Source organism: Vanacampus margaritifer, chromosome 19, assembly GCF_051991255.1.
Source record: "Vanacampus margaritifer isolate UIUO_Vmar chromosome 19, RoL_Vmar_1.0, whole genome shotgun sequence".
NCBI lineage: Eukaryota > Metazoa > Chordata > Actinopteri > Syngnathiformes > Syngnathidae > Vanacampus > Vanacampus margaritifer.
This window is the reverse complement of record NC_135450.1, coordinates 7,718,442-7,741,535: the sequence shown is the minus strand read 5'-3', so window position 1 is coordinate 7,741,535 and position 23,094 is coordinate 7,718,442. Positions and strand designations below refer to the sequence as shown.

The following is a 23,094-nucleotide window of genomic DNA, read 5'->3' as shown; positions in this document are numbered from 1 at the left end:
TTGAGAGCATTCTATAAAAAAAAAAATCAACCTGCTGATAGTATAGTAATCCTACCAATATGCTGTAATACGCTACAACATTTTCCACATGTATCACATTAGACCTGCTGCTGATCGGCTTTAAAATAAATCCCCGAAAATATCCCCTCTGCGCCCACTCTCGCCAACACGTTTCATTCAATCCCCAATGTCACGGTGTATGTCATGATATTGGCAAATAATCAAGAAAAACACCATCAATGTCTGTTATTGGACGTATAAGATGTATTTTCATATCATTTGGTCAATAACGGTAGACAACTTAGCAGTGAAGACAAAAACAGCTTTATATAATGTGAATTTTGTGAGTTGCACAATTTCAAAGTGTTGCCCTGCAAACATCTTACACTTTTGTCCTCACACAATCTGAATAACGGTTCAGAACTTCCAACACGTTCAGGAACAAAAAAAAAAAAATAGGAATTTTGAAGACACTAAGATGCTTTTGCAAAAATGGAATTAGCATCTTCAGAAAACTAAATCATGAAACTTCATTCGGGACAAATAATGGTAAAGACATTTTGACTGTAAAAGGTTGGAAAATATTACGCTATATAATTTTTTCCTTAGCCACAATTATCACCTTTTGAATGATGACAACTGCCAATAACTGAAACACTCTTATCACTTATCATTAATTTGGGCTCCAAATCAGGTGTTGTTGGAAGAATATGATTGAAAGGTCGATCTTAGTAGTTGATAAATATGGATTTGTCATTTATTTTATTTTTATTTTTTTTCTAAGGAGAGCTCAGTATTGTTCATTCGATTTGACATCATCATTGCTCTCCTATTTAAAAAAAAATAATAATAAAAAAAATAAAAAATGTTTTTTTTTTTTTAAATATATATACATATATATACATATACACACACATATATATATATTTTTTGTATGTGGGTGAGCATGTGCGTGCGTGCGTGTGTGCGTGTGTGTATTCATCAGTTCACCTAAAGCCCATTAAAAAAAAATCCCATACTAATAATATAATATAATAATAAATTGCCAAATGCAGAAACATCAATGTACGTAAGTTATCACGATGTAGTGGCTCTCGCTAACAGACAGAATTAAGTAACCAGAATTAGGTTAAAAAATTCTATATACGTAGACCATGTTTCTATAAATTTTGATATTTGGTTTTTATTTGAGGCAGATATTTTTTCCATTAAAATGTGATTTATGAGGAAGTTAGACCATTGGTCGATATTCAGAGTTTGTTTATTTTTCCAGTTAACAAGAATTGTTTTTTTTAGCGATAGTAAGGGCTACAAGTGTAGATTGAAATTGTTTATGTGGTAAGTCAGTTGTTGTTAGGTCACCTAGCAAACACAAGTTTGGAGATAAAGGTATCCTACAGTCCAAAATAGCGGAAAGTTTTTCTAAGACTTTAGTCCAGAAATACATAACCGGAGTACATAACCATAAAGCATGAACATAAGTGTCTGTAGTGTTTTGTAAACATTGGAGACAAATGTCGGAGTCTGAGAGTCCCATTTTCTTCATCATATGTTGAGTAATGTATGTTCTATGAATAATTTTATATTGGATAAGTTGTAAATTTGTGTGTTTTGTGATTTTAAATCCGTTTTCACAAACTTGAATCCAAAAGTCAGATTCCGGTGCTATAGACAAGTCTGTCTCCCATTTCGAGATGGGTAAAGACATTTTATCAGTATATAAAAGTAACTTATATATTTTTGAAAGTTTTTTTGTTGTTGTCGGAGAAAGCTTGTTAATATCTTTAGCTAAAACGTCATTTGTCATTTATTTAATTATTCAGTCATTTATTTATTTTTATTTTTGGCAGTTTTTGTCCTCCATAGATAAAATGTATTTTCACTGGTTGGTTAGCATCATTTTGGTTAAGCTTATTAACTCATTCACTGCCATTGACGGCTATAGACGTCAAAAATTCATTTGAACTATTTCTATTAGTTTAACATTTTTTTCCACTTTTGTTAACAAGAGTATGAAAACCTAGAATTTTTTTTTATTGTGCATTTAGAACAGATATAAAATTTGTGATTAATTGTGAGTTAACTATTGAAGTCATGCGATTAATTACAATTGAAAATTGACTTCAATAGTTAACTCACAATTAATCACAAATATTTTTATCTGTTCTAAATGTACAATAAAAAAAAAAATTCTACGTTTTTATACTATTGTTAACAGAAGTGGGAAAAAGGTGAAAGTTAAAATAAATTTTTGACGTCTATACCCGTCAATGGCAATGAATCAGTTAAAGACATAAATTGATTTTACAAGGTCTTGCATTTGTGATATTGAATGTGAACCCCAACCTTCACTCTCCTCATCGTGTCAGCACGAGCCAGACAAATAATAAAATCTCATAAAATGTGCGAGACAGTCCGGCCATCACACCCTCAAGGGTCTTAAATCCCAATGCTACAAAGGGAGCAAAAAATAGTCAGCAGCCTTCTCCTCTCTGTCAATTTGCCAGTTCTGTGAACTGAAACGATGTAAGTCCCGACAAATGTGATGTTTTTGTTATGTTGTGTGGGCCAAAAAACAAACAAACAGCAAAACTACCCAGACAAGGTTGAATTAAAAACTGAATATAGGCTACAGTGAACCAACCATCGAACCACTGAGACTTTTGAAAAATGATACAAATGACCACACCTCCAAAATAGTGACCAGGTTGAGCTCTTCACCTGCCTAAATCCAATCTTCAAATTAAACAAGCTTGGGTAAAAGTAATCCTGTTCAAAATCCACAGCTACCCAATGAGTCGGTTAGGAAAACAACCCAGCATTTTGTGTGTGTGTATGGATGCTAAATTCATGAGCTATGCTAACGTTAAGCTAGCGAACTTTACTTAGACCAAATTACATTGTTTGGTTGAATATTTTAATGTTTATTTTGAGTAATGTTAAACTATTCATTCTTTTATTATATGTTTAGTAGATTATTATTTTTTATTATTGTTGTTGTTATTGTAGATTAGCTATTTCCTTATTTAAAAAACATTACAGTTTAGTTGTGTGTGTGTTTTATTTTTATCTTTTTATGATTAGGAAAACAGACACACCAAGTAATCACATCTCGCATTTATTTCCATCTTGCTCATCAGTAGCGTGACTATTCACTGAAAATGACCACAATCAGCAGTACAAAAAAAAAATCAAACCTCCCTCCTTTCCATTTCCTCCCTGCAATCAGAAAGCCACATTGTCTCTGCCCCCAAAATAAAATTCAATCAAGAGGCACTTTTTGACCACGCTGGTTGATCTCTCGTCACAAGCATGGCAAATTGATCAAACTAATCAGACATGCATCAACATGACACGTCGTTTTGGCAACTGAGTAATCATTTGCTTTTCACATCGCGGGAATGAGGATGAAATCTACCTGCTGCGGCGGATAATTGCAGTATCTAATATCAGCAATATCCAAAGCTGTAATGTAATAACGATTCATTGTTTCAGAGTCAATCAGGTCCACGTTTTTCTCATTTCCTCCGCGGGCTCCTTCCATTCAATCTTGTTATCCGATCATCTAGAATGATGAATTTTGATTAAAGTCATTAATTGCAGCACAATTTAAATGAGGTCCTATTTGTTAATCTACAGATTGAATGTAACATTAGAGCACAGGGGACTCCGAAAATTGCCATGAAATGATCATTGTTCTTTAAATAGGAATAAAATCCATGTGATCCTACAGCTACAATATTTTGGGTAGAAATGATCTCTTTACAAGTTTTAAATGAAGCAAACCGCTTTTGGCGGTATGGAAAAAAAAAACTCTAAAAAAGCAAAACTCACTTTGTAGTTATGTTGCATTGTAACGGCACGCACCAAACAATATTGTTTCTTTTCTACTCAAATCCATTCTTTAAGTGTGTACTATTCAAACTTGTTTTTAATCCAAACTCTTATCTTCTAATTAATAAGCAGAGCCACTACCTAAAGCGGCTCCCTATTATTCTTTGGTATAAGCGTTTTTAAATACATTGGGATTTACATTCAACTCACGACGTTGCCCGCGGGGTATTTTCATAAGATTCTTTATTAAAAGAAGCACGGGGTCTCGTTATTATTATGCATTACAACTTTTAACGCTGATGCTCCTGTTGTTGTTCAAATGGTAATTACGAGAAAGACAACAACATTCCACAGTGTTTTTTTTAGGTGACTTTACATTCCCATGGTTTAAGCCACTGACATTGTTTAGTTTTTTTTGGTTGAGCTAAAATCCTGAAAGAGGTGGGTGAAATTCCTATTGAGTCCGTAGGTGGAAAATGGCAGAGGATCATCTCGAAAAGGTAGAGATTAGGAGAGGAGGCGGGGTGTGTTGCACAATCCTAAATATGAGAGGAACGATTTGGCGTTACATAGCAGCATCCAGGGAATGATGGATTCACTAATGAATGATGGGACAGATGTAATAATGTGTCAATTGTTTATGAAAACATGGCACAAAATGGATACCACAAAAAAAGCTTTTCTGCGTCCACACCAAATTTGTCTGACGTGCGTGTTCACTCTCCGTATGAGTGCATCCAGAGGGTAAACATTACACCTTACCGTCTTTGCCAAAGAGAGATTTATGGTGAAAATAAACTTTCATGTTTTTATTGTGTAAAGTCAAGGCTGAGCAGTGAGGGTCGATTGTTGGACTTGTTTTCGTTTTATGCGTCTTTAAAGTCCTATGCTTTGGTGTGCTAGTTTTCAAGGATATGCTTTCTCTCGACAAGCAATTCTCAAAAGTGATAGGACAAAAGTTGCCGTTGAGAACGTTAAGATCAACATTAAGTGACTGTTTTCATGGAACATGAGCATGGCTAACCATCATCATTCTTGATGGTGATTGTGGACAGGCTGGAGTCAAGTTTGAGTTAAAGTCGATTATTCTTTCCAAATGAGCACGATAATCCAAAATGGGTACGAAAATAGGCAAAAAAAAAGAAGGCAATTTTTTTTCTTTTACATATTAAAAGATTTCTATAAGGCAAAGATGATTAACCATCAACCCACAAAATCAGCAAAGAAGTGTCTGATTTTTCTCTCTGTTGTAATAAAAAAAAAATAATATATATATATATATATATGTGTTCTTACAATGGCGAATCCCGTAGAGACAAAGACTGTGAATGGCAAAACATAATATACATATTCATCTATTCATTTATTAGACCATTCATTTAATTACTCAAAAAAAGTAACTTTACGTAACCCAACATGATTTCGACTGTGTTAGCTAGACAACGAGGAACACCTGTACAAGAAGTGGTTGAGGGAGCGGATTGGTAGACGCAAGGGACCAGACTGACGAGAACGAGTAAGACAAAATATGCAAAAAGGCACAAAAAGTAAATTAGTGCTGTCAAAGTGAACTAATTAACTAACCACAAAAAATTAGCACATTAATCATGTATTAACGTAGTTATTAATTTTTGACCGCAGATGATCCTTTAGCTTGACAGCGGATGGCTGCGTTAAAGGTAGCACAGGTTGTGTTTGAGCAATAAACATATAACTACATGCATTTAAGTAAAACATTTAATAAATGTTGGATTAGATTAGAAAAAGAGGAGGATGAGCAGTGGGTCAAAAATGTGGAAGACCTCCTCATAACATTAAATGTTGAAAGAATTAACGCATAACAGGTGCTCATCAAATTTGGCGGGAAAAAAGGTTGATTAAAAAATGCCTTTTTAATTAAGCGATTTATCGTGATTAATCGATATTCTAAAATGTTTCAAATTTGGTGGGAAAAAATTTGATTAAAAACGCCTTTTCAATTAAGCGATTAATCATGATTAATCAAAAATTCTATGATCTGATTAAAATATTTAATCATTTGACAGCTCTAAAGTAAATCCGATCAAAACACAGACCCAGAAACACAGATCATCCCACAAAGTATTCTAAAACAGTCAAATGTTGTGCCTCTTTTCATAGCTTTAGTGTTGTGAGTGCAAAGGGACCAACAAAGAAGTTATATGATTCGTTATGTAAGTAATTGGTCGATTAATTGGTAAGTTGATAAGTTACTCTGCCAAATATCAGAAGTCGTTTAGGTTGAACGTGGGACAAAGGAATGCATAGTCATGCAAGTGCGCACAAGATTTGAATGAAGCGACGCTCACTGCGACTGCTTACGTGGAAAATACACAATTTACCGTGACCGGCGAAGCGCAGAACGCCGCACATTTTCCAATCCTCTCCCCGCAAAGACGGCAAATTGAATCCACAGCAGACACGAAATAATGAGGCGTGCGAGGCCGTTCGGTCAATGAAGCGCCGAGCTGTCTATCGGGCGCTATCCAACCAACGGGAGAAGATAACGTGCTCATGCATAGGTGAGAGAGGAAGTTGGAAGCAAACTGAGACGGGATGGCAGAATCGGGCCCATTGTCAGGCAGCCAAGGACCAAAATGAGCTGCACAATTTGGAAAGAAGCATGACAATAAGAGTAACTGTGTAATTAAAGCTGATGCAAAGCCAACGACGCAACAACAGTGGAAAGTAGAACCTCGAAATTGGGATTTTTACATGTTACACTGTTTGTCGTGCTTCTTTGATAAAATACTAAAATACTGTATCCGTGCAGCATGTCAAGATGAAAAACAGATTTGAACTTTCTGTCAGCAAGCCGTATTCCACAATTCATGTTTTTATTAGCAACTCGAAGCAATAAACCATCCCTGTCTGCTCGCCTACACTCGGGCAACATATTTTGTGCTTCTTTATTGACTGTGACTGCAAAATAATCCACCATGGGGCCAAAGAAAGTTTTGTTAATGTTATTATAGGGCTTGCTTTTATTTTGAAGGTCTCATTTTTAACAGGATAGGTTGCGCTTACGTTGCCTGACTTCTGACGAACAGACCAGGATGGTTATTGTGTTGAGTCGGTCGTTAATAATAGCTTGCATTGTGGAATACGCATTGCCGGCTGTTGAACATTTTATACACAATTTACAAAACACTTCGGGTGATATGCATCAATTGAATCTGTGAATGGCCGAGTCAGTTTTTTTTTTTTTGTACAAAATAAAATATGAATACAAATTCTCAAAGGTTGAGGTCCCACTGTGGCACCAAAGAACTATTTTCATTAGTGGTGTCAGGCGGTTATTTTTTTATCGTAATTAATCGCATGACTTCAATAGTTAACTCGCGATTAATCGCAAATTTTATATATATTTATGTATTTGCATACTCTTGTTAACATAAAAGTGGAAAAAAATGTTCAATAGAAATATGGCAGCATCTTTTAGTTATTGATACAATTATTTCATAATAATACATAAAATTGAGTTAAAGTTAAAAAGATGTACTGTAAAAAACGAGTGTGATATTGATTTGTGTTGAGGTATTTTTTCTGCCACTAGATGGCATAATTGCATTTGTAATACGATGGTGACAGCTCAGTGCATTTTTCTTTTCATATTAAGAGCTATCTAATCTTTATTTTGCACATTTTTTAAATTGTAAAATACAACTTGAGCCCAGTCATCACAAATATATGTTGTTATTAAATTTATTACCGCTAAATTTTGATGTGGACATGTATGCCGCGTTGCAACCGGAATTCCGCCAGTACAGGCTTTCCAAGTAAGGAACGTTAAAAAAAAAAAAGTGAACTTTGAACTTTAACTCAAAATTAACACACTCATTTTGACACCACTAATTTTTATATGATATTATTTATATAACCAAAACAGCAAATACAGGATACATTTCCCAAAATAATGTATGACCAAATATGCAGTCATTTACTGTATTCCGCAAATAACCTCCACTACTCTTTTTTTTGCAAGAAATTGCATCTTGGATGACATAGTTCAAGATGACCTTTTCTGAACTGATGCTCCGATTTTCCGACTTGCCCCCATCGTCATTACGTGCTCCAGGCTGTTATTTGCCGCATTGTGCCACTCAAAGTGTGACATGAAATGACTCGCAATTCCCTTCTGCCCTCTCATCAACTCAACCACAGAAGTAGCGCATGTGCGCGTGCATTCGAAAAGAGATAAGTCATCTTCTCAGGTGGAAAAGATTGACATTAAAGGGAATGGAACGTTCGTTCTGAAGATAAATGGAACTATGGACAAACAAGTCTTGGATTGAGCGCTTTTGACAGCGTCGATGAAATATTTAGGTGTCACCAACACCCCCGCCCCACTTAATATGGCGGATTACTTAACTGAATATGACAGTTACGTTTCACATCTTAGTAGGACAGATTTGCTTGTGATTGTTGCCTCAAGGTTCTCTTATCACACGAAGAGCCAACTAAAGTGTATTAATCAGGTCAGACAGCCTTTCTCTGATAGCTTAAATGCTATCAGAAGCACTGACGTACATTAACATTAACAACCTAAGTTCTAAAAAAAAAAAAGTGTGTTGCTTGATCTCGTCATAATGCACAAAATGTGCTATTTCGGAACACTATCACACACATAAGAAATCTTTTATTTTTTTTATTTTTTATTTTTTTACTGTTTCTGCGTTATAGCGACTGATATGCCTGTCAACTCTTTTTCTGCCATAGATGATATAGGAGTGAAACCAAGAAAGAAGTGCTGAGTCAGATCAATTGTTTGTGTTAGCAAGCGAGAGCTAGCTATAGCTTGTAGTTGCTAGCTGCTAATGTTGGGAATGGTACAGGGTTTCAAACGCCCTTATCTTATAGTTGCTTTATTTATTAGGATTTCTACATTTTATGAATGAATAAATGAATGTCTGTCAACTCTTAGTTCTTTTAAAAAAAAAAAAAATTCTCCACTTGCTGTAGACTGATGATGACATCACCTGTGCTGAGGAAGTAAGTAACAACCAATCATGGCTTAGTTTGCTGACCAAACCCAGAAAACAGGTGAGCCATGATTGGTCGTTACCTACTTCCTCAGCACAGGTGATGTCATCATCAGTCGACAGCAAGTGGATAAAATAGTTTTTAAAGGTATTATTTATACATTAACAATAATTAAGTTATCAATTAAATTCTGGACAAAATATTAATTTTTCATTGCTGAAAATGGCTCAATGAATTTGTATCCCTTTAATAAGATCGAGACATTTCATTGATTGATTGATTCATTCATTCATTCATAACATGTAGAAATCCTAATAAATAAAACAACTTAAAGATAAGGGTTGTTAGAATCGTGTCCCATTTTGTGAAGTAGAAACATTTGTTTTTAAAGGTATTAATTGTACATGAAAAATAATGAAGTTATCGAATTAATTCTGTACAAAATATTGCTAAAAATGGCTCAATGAGTCAAGTATCCCTTGAGCAATTTTTTTGACAGTTTACAAAATGTACTTTCATCAAAAAAGGCTGTCCTGCAGTAATGATTGCCGTCATCAAAAATGAAAGAATAAAGTATGGACATGCTTGAAGGGGCCGATCTAGCCTCATCAAAGTTGTAGCATAAAGACAATGCCAAAATCATCATTTGTGTATGATTACCACTTCTATTGTTGTTGTTGCTCAAAACAAAAATATGGAATATCTCAAAAACTAGAGCCAATTCTGAAAAATCAATGTTATTTTTTGGATTCAGCAACGTTAAAAGACCCTAAAAACCATTTAAACTTTCTTGGCACCTGAATGTGTGTTGACCAGTGTTGTCTATTATCTATCACCGTATGTTTTCTGCCCACCTGCCCCTAAGCCCGCATGCTACCTACGTGACAAACTGTGTACCCACACTTGACGAGCGACCTCATCTGCTCTCCGTCTGGCTCCCTGCAGGACCAACCCAGTAAGGCAACGGTCGTAAAGGCAAAATGTCAATTTAGCATTTTGGAAACCTGAAAGATACTGCATCTTAAAATGGGAGCGCGTGAATATTGAAAATCTGAGTCATTGTAATTGCTAGGCCCGTCTATGGAGTTAGATAATTTTTCTCCTAATCCTAATTTAATCACACACATTGCCATTAGCCACTCTTGTCCAAACATTTTATTGTAAATGTAAATTCTGTGGCAGAGCTGTTAAAAAAACGTGGCGAGCAAGTCCTCTGTGATTCATTTACATGTCGTAAACTAAAGATTTATGAATGTGCCGCCTCGTTCGGGCTAATGGCAGCCGCACGTCTGCTCGTCCCTGCGAAAACACAGCCACCCTATCAATGGATTCGGCATTAGGAGACGCAAAGAAAGAATGAAAGAAAGCAAGCTTCTTAATGATATCGACAGGCCAGAACCCTTCACGCCTTGACACTCCAGTGAGCAGGCGACTTTACATTGGGAAAGAAAACAAACTGCTGAAAGGGCCTGTGTTCCAATTAAGCGTGTGTGGTTCCCCCTGCCAAAAAAAAAAAAAGCGATTTTAAAGTGTTATTGCTGGCTCGGATTGGAGGACAAACCAAGTTGTTGTAATTCTGTCACACGTTTGTTATTTGACACCCCCAAAATATTGCAGTGGTGCCTTGAGATGCGAGTTTGATTCTGTGTTTATGCGTGTATGTCAAAACCCTAAACAACACTAAAATCGTTCTTTTTTTTTTTAAATTATTTTTTAATTACGCTCAACAAAATTATACTGTATAAAAAAGTAGGGCTGAATAACTTTGAAAAATAAGGTCCTCCTCTTGTATTTTTTAAACAAACACAAGCAATATAGTTTGTATTATACATAAATGTGTTGGTCTTATAGGTTAGGTTTATGCTAAAATAAAGGGAAATTAACCATGAATTATTATTCAATAGCTTACTTCATTTTATATTTAGAATTTTTCATCTTCCATGAAACAATATGTAAACACGTGGACTGCACTTCTTAAGCACTGAACTTATCTAGACTGAGACTAGACTAGATTGATTTCAAACTGTATTTATTCAACTGCCAAAACTCAACTTTAAATGTGCAGTAAATTGAAATAATAAAGTGAACATAAATGAATAACAAGTAAAATAATAATACATTAAAAGGACAGCAATAAGTACTTTTTAAGAATTTTTAAAGATTTTTAAATAATTGCCCAAATCTATATTTACACTTGTTTTGTTTTGTCAGACTTGTCTTCCGGTACTGGACCGGCGTCTCTTTGGATCATTTAGCATCCATTGATCCGATCATTATCACGTTAAGTGCGCTGTCTGTGTTGGCATCTGGCATGATTGATGAGTTACGCAAGTGGGGGGACTGGGTAGCTACTTTTCATGCATGGACATCTTTCTCTATTCTCTGGTGCCTCGTCAACTTGATTATACACTAAAACAAATACACAAATGAGCTCTTTTCAGTCAAATTCAACTGTCCAGTCTTGTTTAGCTCTCTACGGCAGTGGTTCACAAAGTCTGGTCCATAGCTGCAGTGTAAGTCTTCAAAACTTAATGATTGTGAGGTATCGTCTCAGAAATCTGACATCCGTGCATATATCAAACCTGGATTTATAAATTAATTCATTTTTTTAGATAGCGTATTATTATAAAATTTATTTATTATTTATTTATTGAAATTTTATCCCATTCAAATGCCATATTCCATTCCAGTCACCCAAAAAAAAAAGTTTATCTTGTGTTTTTTAAAGAAATAATATTGCACTATAATGATCATGTATTTTATGAAAAAAAATCTATATATATAATATATATACACGGGAGGGATGCACCGAAATTAAAATGTTTGGCCGAAACCAAAAACCGAAAATAAAAAATGCTTGGCCGAAAACCGAAACAGCGGGAAAAAAATGTATGCCAATTTTTACTATCATTGCGTTTATTATAATAATTAAAATTATAATATTATTATAAACTACATATTGTTTAAAACTGTTGATAGCAATAGTGCTAGCATTAGCTAAAGTATTTAGCACGGCCACCGGGATGCCGGTGAAAAAGTGGAAGTGTTCAGGGGGCTCTTATAAAAAAAAATTTAAAAAAAGGAAGGCGCTGCTGGAGAAAAAGTTATATTGAATATTAAGGGGAGTTTTTTTCTCCGCAGAGGATAAATAATATATGCTTGTGAGTATTGTTATATATTCTGTTTCCATGTGTTGCTCTGCTGTTTGTGTTCAAATATTTGTTGCTTACGTCGCCACATAGATGCTGCAGGCCAAAGTAGCATATACCTCACAATCACAAAAAAACTCAAAATATCCATCACACATAAAAAAAAACAAAAAAACATCTCATACAGTACCTCTCACACACAACTAAAACAACTCACACTCTTTATGTGACAATCTTTGTCACATTCATAACATTCAAAGGCACCGCCCTTCAGCGGCAGTCACCAGACAAAGTTTTTTTTTTTTGTCCTTCCAACCAGCCACGCAACCCACCACCCAATCCCTCAAACGTGAATTTTAAGTACAAATGTTCTTGTCATCCGGCAAGAGTTTTTTAGGTCTATTTTTGGCCATTAGCTCAATCTGTAAAATGTTTTATCTATGTGATCTGAGATGAGTGAAACCAGTGAGAACGTGTCAAAAAGTAGTAAGGTGCTGAAGTACAGTATTGCAACAGGGAGCACAATAGTTTTGAAATGATGAAGATGTGATGACAATGTTGAGTCTGAGCTTCAATTTAAAAGCGTTCACAAATATATGGCATTTGCATGACTTTTTTCCCCCACTAAATCTAAAATACACCATACACTCTTAAAACTGTTGGGTTAAAAGTTAAACCCATTATTATTTATACCCAGTGCATGGGTTGAGGATCAAGATTTTGATCCAACAAGGGGTGAAAACTACTCATTCTGATGAGTAAAAGCTACTAAGAACTGAGCTACCAGGGTATCAGTATAGCTGTGGTTAAAAATAATACTAATTTCAGCTCTTCAATCTGCCAAAGTGGAAGTGACCCAGTCTGCTAAATAACAGTTCCCAAGTGAGTGAGTTAGGAAAACAACCCAGAATTTTTTTCTTCCTTTTTACTGTGTAATAAATTGCCTCGTAAGACTGCGGTTTGAATTTCAAAATAATATATATTAAAGTTAAGTTTGTGGCACTGGCATAATGCATCCGTGAAAATGAAATGCATAAAGGAAAGGCAAGCGTGTGTTCATGATAAAAAAAAAATAAATAACACACATAAAAAGGACCACTCAGAGTAAAGTCAAAAGCCAATGATAAGGGAATGATTAGGATGCGTTAATGCGCAGCAGTAAACACTTTTCATATTCTGCACAGTCTGCAGAAGACACAGAGCGGCTGCATAGATTAGTGTGGTCATTATTACAGTGCCCTGAGACAAAGGCTGCATGTAATTGAATGACATCCAGGCACTGCCGCAAATTGCCTTTACAATGACTGCAAACGCAAAATGATGCATTCAGGTGCAACTGGTCGGCGAAGTCGGTTAACAGATGTCTGCTGACGGACAATGTACTTACTCTCTTTGGCCTATTTTTTTTACATTTTTTTTAAATTATTATTTTTTTCATTTTTAAGAGTTACTATTCACTGACAGCCATTTTGGAGCATTTTGACATTTTCAGGACTCACGGAATATTGTGTTCAACAATGATTATACAGTACACCAGATCTACTAAAATATAAGAATAGACTCTCCTTTCACCAGAAAAAAAAAAAGTTAAGAGTTATAATACAGCGACTACCATTATATGTTAGCATTAAGCTAATAGGGACATTCTTAAGGCAAAGCTGTTTGGTTGTTTTAGAAACACAACATGTAACTTTGTTTTGTGCTAAGTTTGACAGTAAACCTCCTGTGGGGGTGGCATTAAACAGATTGAAGCCTGTTTTTGGGAGAAATTGTTCACTATCTCAATGCAGGATTCTTTCTTAAGCACGCTTGACAGACTTGCCTGAACCCAGCAAATGATATGACTTGCACTGAGAGACGAAAGAAAGCGGGGCCGCTTCAAGCAGCTGTGATGAATATAAATCATGCGTGCACGTGCATATTGTGTGACTTGACGAACAACTGAGCTGGTAAAGAAAAAAAAAGTTCTCCTCGGTGATGAATGAGTGCGCCAAGACTTAAGACTTAAACGCATGAAAGATGTATGGCTTCTAAAGTTCACGGCACAGTGTCAGAGAAACCTTTAATGATCCTTAAATAAATACTGTTCAGAGTGCACAATGTAAAGGTATTAGCATTAGCAGTAGCGATGGTTTATTAGCTATCCTGGCTATCCAGTTTAAGGTCCTTGTTCTAGTACACCCTTTGTTGTACAAATGTTGCCGCTCGAGGCAGAGCCGCATTTGATTTTTTAATTTTCTTTAAATGATGAACCAGCTTAATCATAACTATGAAATTACCCTTTTACCTGATTTCAATTTGAGAGGAGTATGGTAGTGTGTGGGGGGGCTCACAGGTATTGTCTCAGAACCCTGGTTAAAGTGAAATGTGTCTTCTAATGTCTTCAATTATTTTTTAATATATCCGCGGTTGGTGCCCTACAGCCTTGCAAGGATCGGACCCATCGTTTTGATGAATACCTCAATTAAATAATTGCATTATGACTTTGGAAGACTTGTTGAATCAAATTCATCATTTGGTATGTCTTTAAATGCCCGAACTAGGTCACTCTATTCTTTACATTTCTTAAATTTCTATCTATCTCTTGTTATAGTAAATCTACGCTGCCATTAATCTATCTAATTAGTTAAAAAATAAAACAGGAAGACAAAAAGCTCCGATCCATAACTTGGAAACGTGCTGTTACATTTAAACACAATCTCCCTTGAAGCAGCCACACACGCGGTGACTCATCGGCACACAATAGCAGTTACTCATTTATTTACATGCAGTTCATGTATGTCAGTATTTTTAGCCTGTTCCATCCTGCTCACATGCATGACTCAAACCGCTCACCCATTTGCCGCCTTCTGTATGCACGCATGAAAAAGTCATGAGAAGCATCTTAAAGGAAGCCTCAATATGAGCGACGAGAAGAAGTTCAGAATGTAACACAAAGAATATTCCAGTAAGGGCTGTGTGCATTCAAATTCTTTGGCAGGGATGTTGCTTTTGGAGGAGACGGGACCGAATAGCGTAACAATGAAATGTTATCAAGCTCAGTGAGCAATCTGGGCCAAAACTCTTTTCTCAATCTCTTAGGGAAGTACTTCTTGGATACTTTGTTGTGCTTGGCAAAGGGTGATTTTTTTTTGGGACGGGGTGGAGATAAACAGAAAACAGGGATAATTGAAAATGGTGCATTTGCAACAGTGGAGCTTTTCTTACCATAGCTGTCAACGGAGGACTGGCTTTCTCAAAATGTCAAGTCAAATGGGTCCTCCAGGGAGTTCCTGAATCCAGAAGATTTCTGATGCTGACACGTAACTCATGAAAATATATGATTTATTATATATCTCCCCTGGTTGACAGGGCTTTTCCACACCGCAACAATGAGGCACTCTAAATTGGCCATGCTAGCACGAAGCCCACGTGTACACACTGTCACGTGCCTTTTTTTTCTCCTTGCTCTTCCGCCTTCTCTATATGACGTGCGCGCACTCGCGGCTGACAATGAGGCACTCTAACAATGTAGGGATGGCGTATGATGTGATGTTCGAACATGTAATTGAAGATTTCCATCTTCATGTTTCAGATATGGATGATCGCAGTCGGCCAAACTTGCGAATGAAGTCTCCCTGGGCCCGCACTAAAGCCTCTTCGTCGATGTACACAACAGGCCTCCTGGCAGTCACCACGTACTGCACCTTCCTCAGGCTCCAGCCCAGAACGTACATGAGCAGACCGCACACGGCAGCCGTCGAACGGCCAACGCCGGCGTTACAGTGGACGTACACGGTGTGACCGTTCTCCAGGAGACCGTGAAGCAGGAACACAGCCTGGGGAAGCATCCGGATGCGACCTACACCAGAGAACAGGAAGATTCTTTAAGTCCTTGTAAAGTAATGACATTATTGCTCTTCTAAATTGTGACATACTTTTGAATTGGTTTCTAAGTCAAGGTGCAGTTTGTTATGCGGTGGGTCGAAAGGGCGATAGTTTTTTTTTATCCTGCACTCTAAAAATAGCCCAATTGGGGTCAAAAATGGACCGATGCACTACTTGGGTCAATTTGATCTATTTTCCAAGTTGGTTTGCACAAGACAACCTCACAAAAATAGTCATATAATGGGTTTTGGGTTAATACAAAATGACATATTTTGTATTAACCCCAAAAATTGGGTTGTTTTGTTCAAACAAAAAACAACTAATAAATAGAATTGGGCCATTTTGTAGAAAAAGAAAAATCAAACAAACAAAACTTTGGAGAAATTGACCCAAGTAACGGATTTGGTTCATTTATTGACCATAATTTTTGACCCAACTGTTTTCAGAGTTAGGTTAAAAATAACCATTTTGGGGGGGGCAATCCACTGCTCAGTTTAATTTGACCCATCTTCTGAGTTGTTAAATAACCCAATTTGGGTAAAAAATTGACCGATCCACTATTTGGGTCAATTTGACCCAACTGTCTGTGTTGTTTTGCACTAAAACCCATAAAATTGGGTTATTTTGGGCTGTTTTGTACAAAACAACCCAATTTGGGGTGATTGTTTTATACCTATAAAGTTAGGGCAAATTGACCAAATCATCCCAAAGGTCTTCCACAAACAGTTCTCACAAGGTTCCAACTTGTGTCCATATCTGCGAGTATAGTACCCACCCCCTCAATCACTGGCTCCAGGTTGGAGGTCCCACATTTTATTTGAAACTGTAAATTTGAAAGAACAAAACAGGAAGTTCAGAATTTCAGCACAGTTTTTGTTGAACTGTCCGAAGCCAGCTGGGATGGGCTCCAGCACCCCCACGACCCTTGTGAGCAATAAGCGGTTTCGGAAAATAGATGGATCTGCTATAATTCTGCTTTTTACGCCTACAGAAAGAGACAGCTGTTAATTTCGTTATGTTATGTTCATTTCATAATGTTTATCTTTCAGCATGCTTATTGATGGGACCATATTGAAAATAGGGAGGGGGAGCAGTCCTGCTAGAACGCATTTAAATAGGGTATTTCTACATATCCTGATGGTTATGTTCCAGACCGCCCCCGCCATGGAGGGCAGATTAATGTGCCTCAAGCGCTCCGCTTACCCTCAGTGCTCATATCGGGCGTGGGGATCCACACGTACACGAGGCCACAGCGGTTGTACAAATGCATCATGGTGTCTGGCGTCATCGCTTCGCCAAGGTTCTGTCTGCAGCCGTGGGAGTTGTTCATCACATCCCCCTCTGTCTGGAAGTTCATTACTGCGCTGATGCCAAGGTCGTGCTTCATCTTGATAGTCACATGTTCCAGCAGTCGAGGACAGCTGCCCAGCCAAAGCCTTGGAAGCACCCTGGGAGCGACAAGCAGGGATGCAGTGAATGAGTTTGAAACTTGACTCTCCAAGAATACAGAGAACTCCCGCTATATCGAGATTTATCGTTCATGCCACATTATATATTGCAGATTTTGAAGTGATCATTTTTTTATGCGGTTTTCCAGTATACACTATACAGGCAAGTCCAAATTTAGATTTCAGCATTTTCAGTGCCGTACTACGTTACTGTCCAGCTGTAACAAGCCAGGAAGCACAGAAGGCTACGGGAAGAGGTCCACTGGAAGAGGTCCACTGTAATTAACAAGAAGAAGAAGCGAAGAACTGATGACCTAGTCCTGCCACACACCTAGCAATGTGACCAAAGTGAACCACCAGCTTTAGTGATTCTGAAGGCTGCATTGTATACAACCTGTATAATACCCTAAAAAGTATGACAAGTTTAAATGTATTTACAGTGTGTGGGAGGGGTTAAACTATATAAAACGTGTTTTTGTATGTTCTCTGTATATTACATGTTTTCACCACGTGTGGGTCTGGAAGGCATTCCCGAAGTATACAGTGTATTGTGGAAAATAATTGTGTGAATGCTGCAGGCATTCCTTTTTTTCTTCTGCCTATTATTTTGACATGCATCTACTTCCACATAATTCATCCAATTTAGATCATTCCAGTTTCAACACATTCCAAAAATAAAAGCCTTGCAGGCTATTATTTTTCTCATTTCAAAAATTCCCAGTTTTCCCAACATTCAACATTTTCAAAAATTCCCCATTCATTCCCAATGGGACAGTTAGCATCATCGATTCATGTCATTTTAAATTCAAAACATTCAGCATTTAATTTACCTTGACAACAATTTTCAACTCCCAATTGACCCAAAATTTTACATTTTCACCACTAAAATGCCCCCCTGGGGAGCTTTTCATTCACAATAACACATTCGACAGAACAGACTCGCATCACCGTTCCAATTTGAAATTAAAAATATTCAGTACATTTAATTCACCTTGGTAACCCCAAATTTCTAACACCCACCCAAAAAAACAAACATTCCACATCATTTAATATCATTCAACATGCCTCCATATTTCTTCATTCTGCATTCACACGCAATTTCCCCAGAAATTGCAAATGTCTAGTATGTAAATTTGATTGGGTAATCAACAGTAATTGAAGATAGAGTAGACATGACAGAAAGTCAGAATCCCTTTCATTCATTTAAACTGTAATAAATCCTAATTTAAAATTAATAATGACTGCACAACCCCGCTGCCACCTGTTCCGTGAATATTATCATAAAGAATGAAATTCCAGCTGGAACGCGAACTGTTGAGCTACTGCAGGGGTGAGTGTGTATGATCCATGGGGCTTAGCCGAACGCGAGGTCCGAGCAAGTCATTTAAAAAGCTATTATTGGTCGAGCTACAAGGGTGCGAAGCTTCCCTCTTGACCCAGAACACACAGGTCCTTGACATAAGCCTTGCAAGGCCCTCGGGTGCAAATTAACAGCGACTAGCATCAGCCTGGTATGCGTTTTCTTCCAAGTTAATGTGCTAAGATGCACGCGGCCTGCGGGCTGAACCAGCAACAACAATTTCATTACGTTCGTTGTGACCAGCACTGAACATTTCCTGTAGTGGTCAACTTAAATGTTCATATTTGTCCGATTAAATTGTATTAATTTAGTTTTTCTGTTGGGTGGATTGCATCCAATTTCTCTATGGATTTTTGTGTCCAATCAGATTTCAGCCTCTGTTGCCATGTGAGTTTAATCTGCCATTGGGCCTTTAGAATCAACAAAGCTGGCCCTTGTAACTTAATTAGCAAATGGGACTATTCTTTAACCAATCAGATTTCAAATTCATCTTCACAGGGGCCACAGCGCTGAGCTGACCCGAGACGACATCAGCATTTTTACCGCAAAACTTGTTACAGCCATACACCAAACTTTATTTCGGTTGACTTTATTTGTGACCCATAGAGACAAGAGCGAGGTTTGTTGTGACACATTTTGGGTCGTTTGAGGACGAAGAGGTTAGAATCACCAGTGGACAATCTTGCGTTACATTTCTGACAGCAAACTATTACAAGAAAATTGAAAAGATCAAGGTTCAAATTGAAAGGTCATAAGAGGCTAAAGAGTGCAACTGAGGCTTTTTGTTAGGAGTTTAAAAAAAAAACTTCCTCGCTGCCATAAAAGTACTACAGATGAAGTGTTTGCGATGACAGATTTGTACTACGAGAAAATTGTCCTGTTCAACCAGCTGTTTAAAAAAAAAAAGAAAAAAAGATTAAATGTCCAAGATGACTTTCCTCAGTGCAGCTGGTTGACTTGATTGCAACTGGTCTCACATTAGTATGCTGCAGATAAAGCCAGAAGCAATTAGCTTAACATTAAAAACATAAAAATCATGGAGTTACTTTCTTGCCTGACATCATTCAAGGGCCATGAAACCCTACCCATTTATGTTATATATTCATCAATACAGGACAACATTTCGTGGCTTTACTGGGGATATTCACCGGATAAATTATTAGACGGGTGCTCAGGTTGCCTAGTAACCAAAAGCTTTTGCCGAAATGTCAAAACGGTTTTAATAGACTCGTGAGGATTTCTCCAGTGAGCGGCTAAGAGGAGTAAAACTGTAGAACTTGCTCTGGTTTGTTTGTTAATGTGTTGGAAGTCTCCAAACAATAACCGAGTTTTCACTTGGCGCCGAGCAACTACTGTGAATTGAGGGGAGCTGAGATTCACTATAGACATGAAATCAGGATTTAGCACTTGGACCTGCTGTGTCTATCTTGCCGTAGTGTCACAGCAAAAAGCTGTCAAGTTGAATTTGCTTGATGGATGCTACGGTGGCATTTATTGTATTACCTGGAGAAGTGCATGGCATTCTGAGCAGCCACACTAAAGTAGAAGTTGGTGGTGTGTTTCATCTCGTCTGTGTGGCCCGTCTCTTCGATCCAGTGGCCAATCGGGTGGCAGTAGATGCCGTCCACCAGGTTCTGCTCGTCATAGGTGCATGTTCTGTCGTGGTGGGGCCCGTTGCCTACGGACAATGAAATATTATTGTAGGACTTTTTTTTTAATTTTTAAATTTTTTTTTTATAAAGTCTGTGACACTTCTATAGACGTTAAGAATCATATGGATTTATTTTTGCCTAAAAATAACCTAGAATATTATATTTTTCTATGTGTACTGGCCTAAACATATTGCTAGCCACTAAAAAAAAAATAATCAAAATACCAATACATGTCACAGGTGAACTTTGACCTTGTTCATTTTTTAAAAAACATTTTCCAACTGTTCAATGTTTCACTACATCTCCAGGTTCCATCAGAATTGTATTTTAACATTCCTCTTCATCACAATGCTCAATCCGTTTGGGAAACACTGCACTAGGCTGTTCCATTCATTGACATAAAAGTAGGGAACACAATGACAGCAAGAGTCAATTCAGTCTCAAAACTATGCTGCCATCGTGTGGTCGAAAGTGGGTTTACATGTCAAGTGCAAAAAAAATAAAAAGAGTTTATAGGGCCGTTTTGTTGTTGTTTAAAAAATAATATTTAAAACGTTGTGCATATTATACAACTGCGGTGTGCACTTAAGTTTATTTGCATGTCGTGTACCTTCCCAAACATCATCGCCATCCGTTCTCCGGATGAACTTGAACCACAGGGTGTCCTTAAAGGGCTCCCGCAGCCGCACGTCGCCGAGCCACAGACACGGTTCCTGGGTCGACACCGAGCTCCGACACGCTGTCATCCCAACCGCTTTGCTCGGATCCCACTGGCCCATTTCCTCGCGCGAGCCCAAAATAAACAGCTCGACGTGCGGCGAGTCCGCAGTGACAATGACGCCGAATCGGAACAACATGCTCGACATGGTAATGCTCTCATTTAAAACGTAGTCGTGGTTACGCCTGCACCTCGTAAAATAAACAACATATATTTAGAACACGGAGCGTGTTGACGGAAGTAAAAAGGAGCTAAATAGAGCAAGAGGCACCAAACAGTAGCGCTCTCTACTGGTGTCATTTGGAAACACACCAGTCCGCAATACATTATTTATTTATTTTCAACGTGCAGTGCTTCTCAAAACTTTTTACGCCAAGTAACACTTAACATTTTATTTAAGTGCAAACATGTATAATAGACTTAGGACAAAGGATCTCTGAATTCACCAGACAGGGTCTTTAACAACGCTCAACCTACGGAATGAGAGTAGTTCAGTGTGAGCACATATAGAAAGAAGGCTTGCCTTCGTGACCGGAGCGGCTCTAAAACGGCGGTTTTCATGTTCGACTGCCCTTTGGCGGTTGGAGATGCCTTGCGCAATAGTAAGGAACCGTTGGGGATGAAATCTTGTAGTCAAACTAGAAAAAAAAAGAACATTGTTGCGGTTTAGTTAATAGGCAGAACAACCCCTCTTAAGAACTGATTTTGGAGCCCAGACTGTTGATTTTAGGAGAGCTCAGCTATGCCAAGCCGGAAGATCTTTAACTCTACAAATGTATATACAAACTTTGAATATACCGTAATGCTAACTGTTGTTTCTTTCACCTGTCCATTATTGATGGCAGCATGTTGATCCGAAACAGTGAAATCACCTTGGTGATAAACTTGACCACTTCCTTAACATTTTGGAGAAAAAAAACTCACAATGTCTTCACAAATTTAATGTGGCTTAATACCTGAGGACCTAAAAAGCAGTGAGTGAATATCTCCTGGATCCATCCTTGTAACTTATTCTTTGACCATCTCGCTGTCGGAAGGAGAAAAGTGTCCCGCTACCGCCTTCACCAATCTGGCAAGTAAAAACAATTCAGTCTGTGTACTTTAATCACCTATTGTCAACTACATAATGATGGTGAAAAACAAAAAAAACAAACTGTGGATGAAGTCCCATATTTTAAGGCCGGCATCTCTGTAATAGAAGTTGGGGATGGATTCGAGTCCATGTTTTTATGTTTTATGTTCTGTTGAATTTTGTTAATACAATTATCTTTTCTTTTTTTTAAGTAACGCACGTACGATGCCCGCTATTTTGTCACTACCTTTTGTAAAGCAACAAGATTGAAGAAGATCATTTATTCCCTATTATATAGCACGCAGCCAATGGGGTAATTATTATTTGTTTACTTGTGTACTTACTGTATTTCTTTTCTTGAAATTCATGCTGCGCATGACTTTATACTTAATGTTAAAGTAGCTAAATTCTGTGTGTATATTGTTTAGTTTTCACGGTGGTGATTAGGGCTGGGTTTAAAAAATCGAATAATCAATATCGAATCGATTTTCCTTTTCGAGCCTGATATTGATTCATAAAACCATGAATCAATTATTTTAATATATCTTTTCCCCATAAATTCATAAGAAAATAGACTTTTAGAGGCCAATTAAAATAAAAAAAATCAGAATTTTTTTTAAAATTTATATTTAAAATTATTGAATTAGATTTATGCAAATATTTTCTTCTCATCCTTGCTGATGTTAATGTTTGTGTAACACCTAAGTGATTATAACACTTGTTAATTTTATTGATAAATAAATAATTTACCCAGTTAACTGCCTCCGCAAAATATACTTTGGAATTTTTATATCTATCAATATAGGATTAAAGTGAAGTGAATTGAATCGGGGGGAAATCAAAATCAAATCAAACTGAACTTTTGTGAATCGAAATTGAATCGATTGAGGAAATTAGAATCGATACCCAACCCTAGTGGTGATGGCGTTTAAGGAAAAGTCAAGCCTTAAATAAATCAACTGTAAAGGAAACCACTTTGTCTGCTCGTGCTTG

The 23,094-nt window shown here is 37.2% G+C and overlaps 1 protein-coding gene and 1 long non-coding RNA gene across 2 annotated transcripts in view; one reads left to right on the top strand and one right to left on the bottom strand.

Moving 5' to 3' along the window:
- Nucleotides 1-17,790, top strand: part of LOC144039109 (uncharacterized) — a 31,119-nt gene extending 13,329 nt beyond the window's left edge. The window contains exon 2 of the long non-coding RNA XR_013289355.1: nucleotides 15,559-17,790. This is a non-coding gene — a long non-coding RNA (uncharacterized LOC144039109). The remainder of the gene's footprint in view (nucleotides 1-15,558) is intronic.
- On the bottom strand, nucleotides 14,728-21,299 carry epm2a (EPM2A glucan phosphatase, laforin). The gene is made up of 4 exons (XM_077552076.1): nucleotides 20,922-21,299; nucleotides 20,163-20,337; nucleotides 17,055-17,299; nucleotides 14,728-15,825 (listed from the first exon to the last, which is right to left on the bottom strand). Exons 1-4 carry the CDS (start codon nucleotides 21,175-21,177, stop codon nucleotides 15,548-15,550), a joined length of 954 nt encoding a protein of 317 aa, XP_077408202.1. The 5' UTR covers nucleotides 21,178-21,299; the 3' UTR covers nucleotides 14,728-15,547.
- Between the last annotated feature and the right edge of the window lie 1,795 nt (nucleotides 21,300-23,094).

Excerpts from the sequence above, each read along its gene's own strand:
- epm2a (XM_077552076.1), bottom strand. The coding sequence starts at position 21,177 with ATGTCGAGCATGTTGTTCCGATTCGGCGTCATTGTCACTGCGGACTCG. Across the intron at positions 20,338-20,921 it reads TGGCGATGATGTTTGGGAAG|GCAACGGGCCCCACCACGAC; the intron begins GTACACGACATG and ends CATTGTCCGTAG. Across the intron at positions 15,826-17,054 it reads GCCCGATATGAGCACTGAGG|GTCGCATCCGGATGCTTCCC; the intron begins GTAAGCGGAGCG and ends TCTCTGGTGTAG.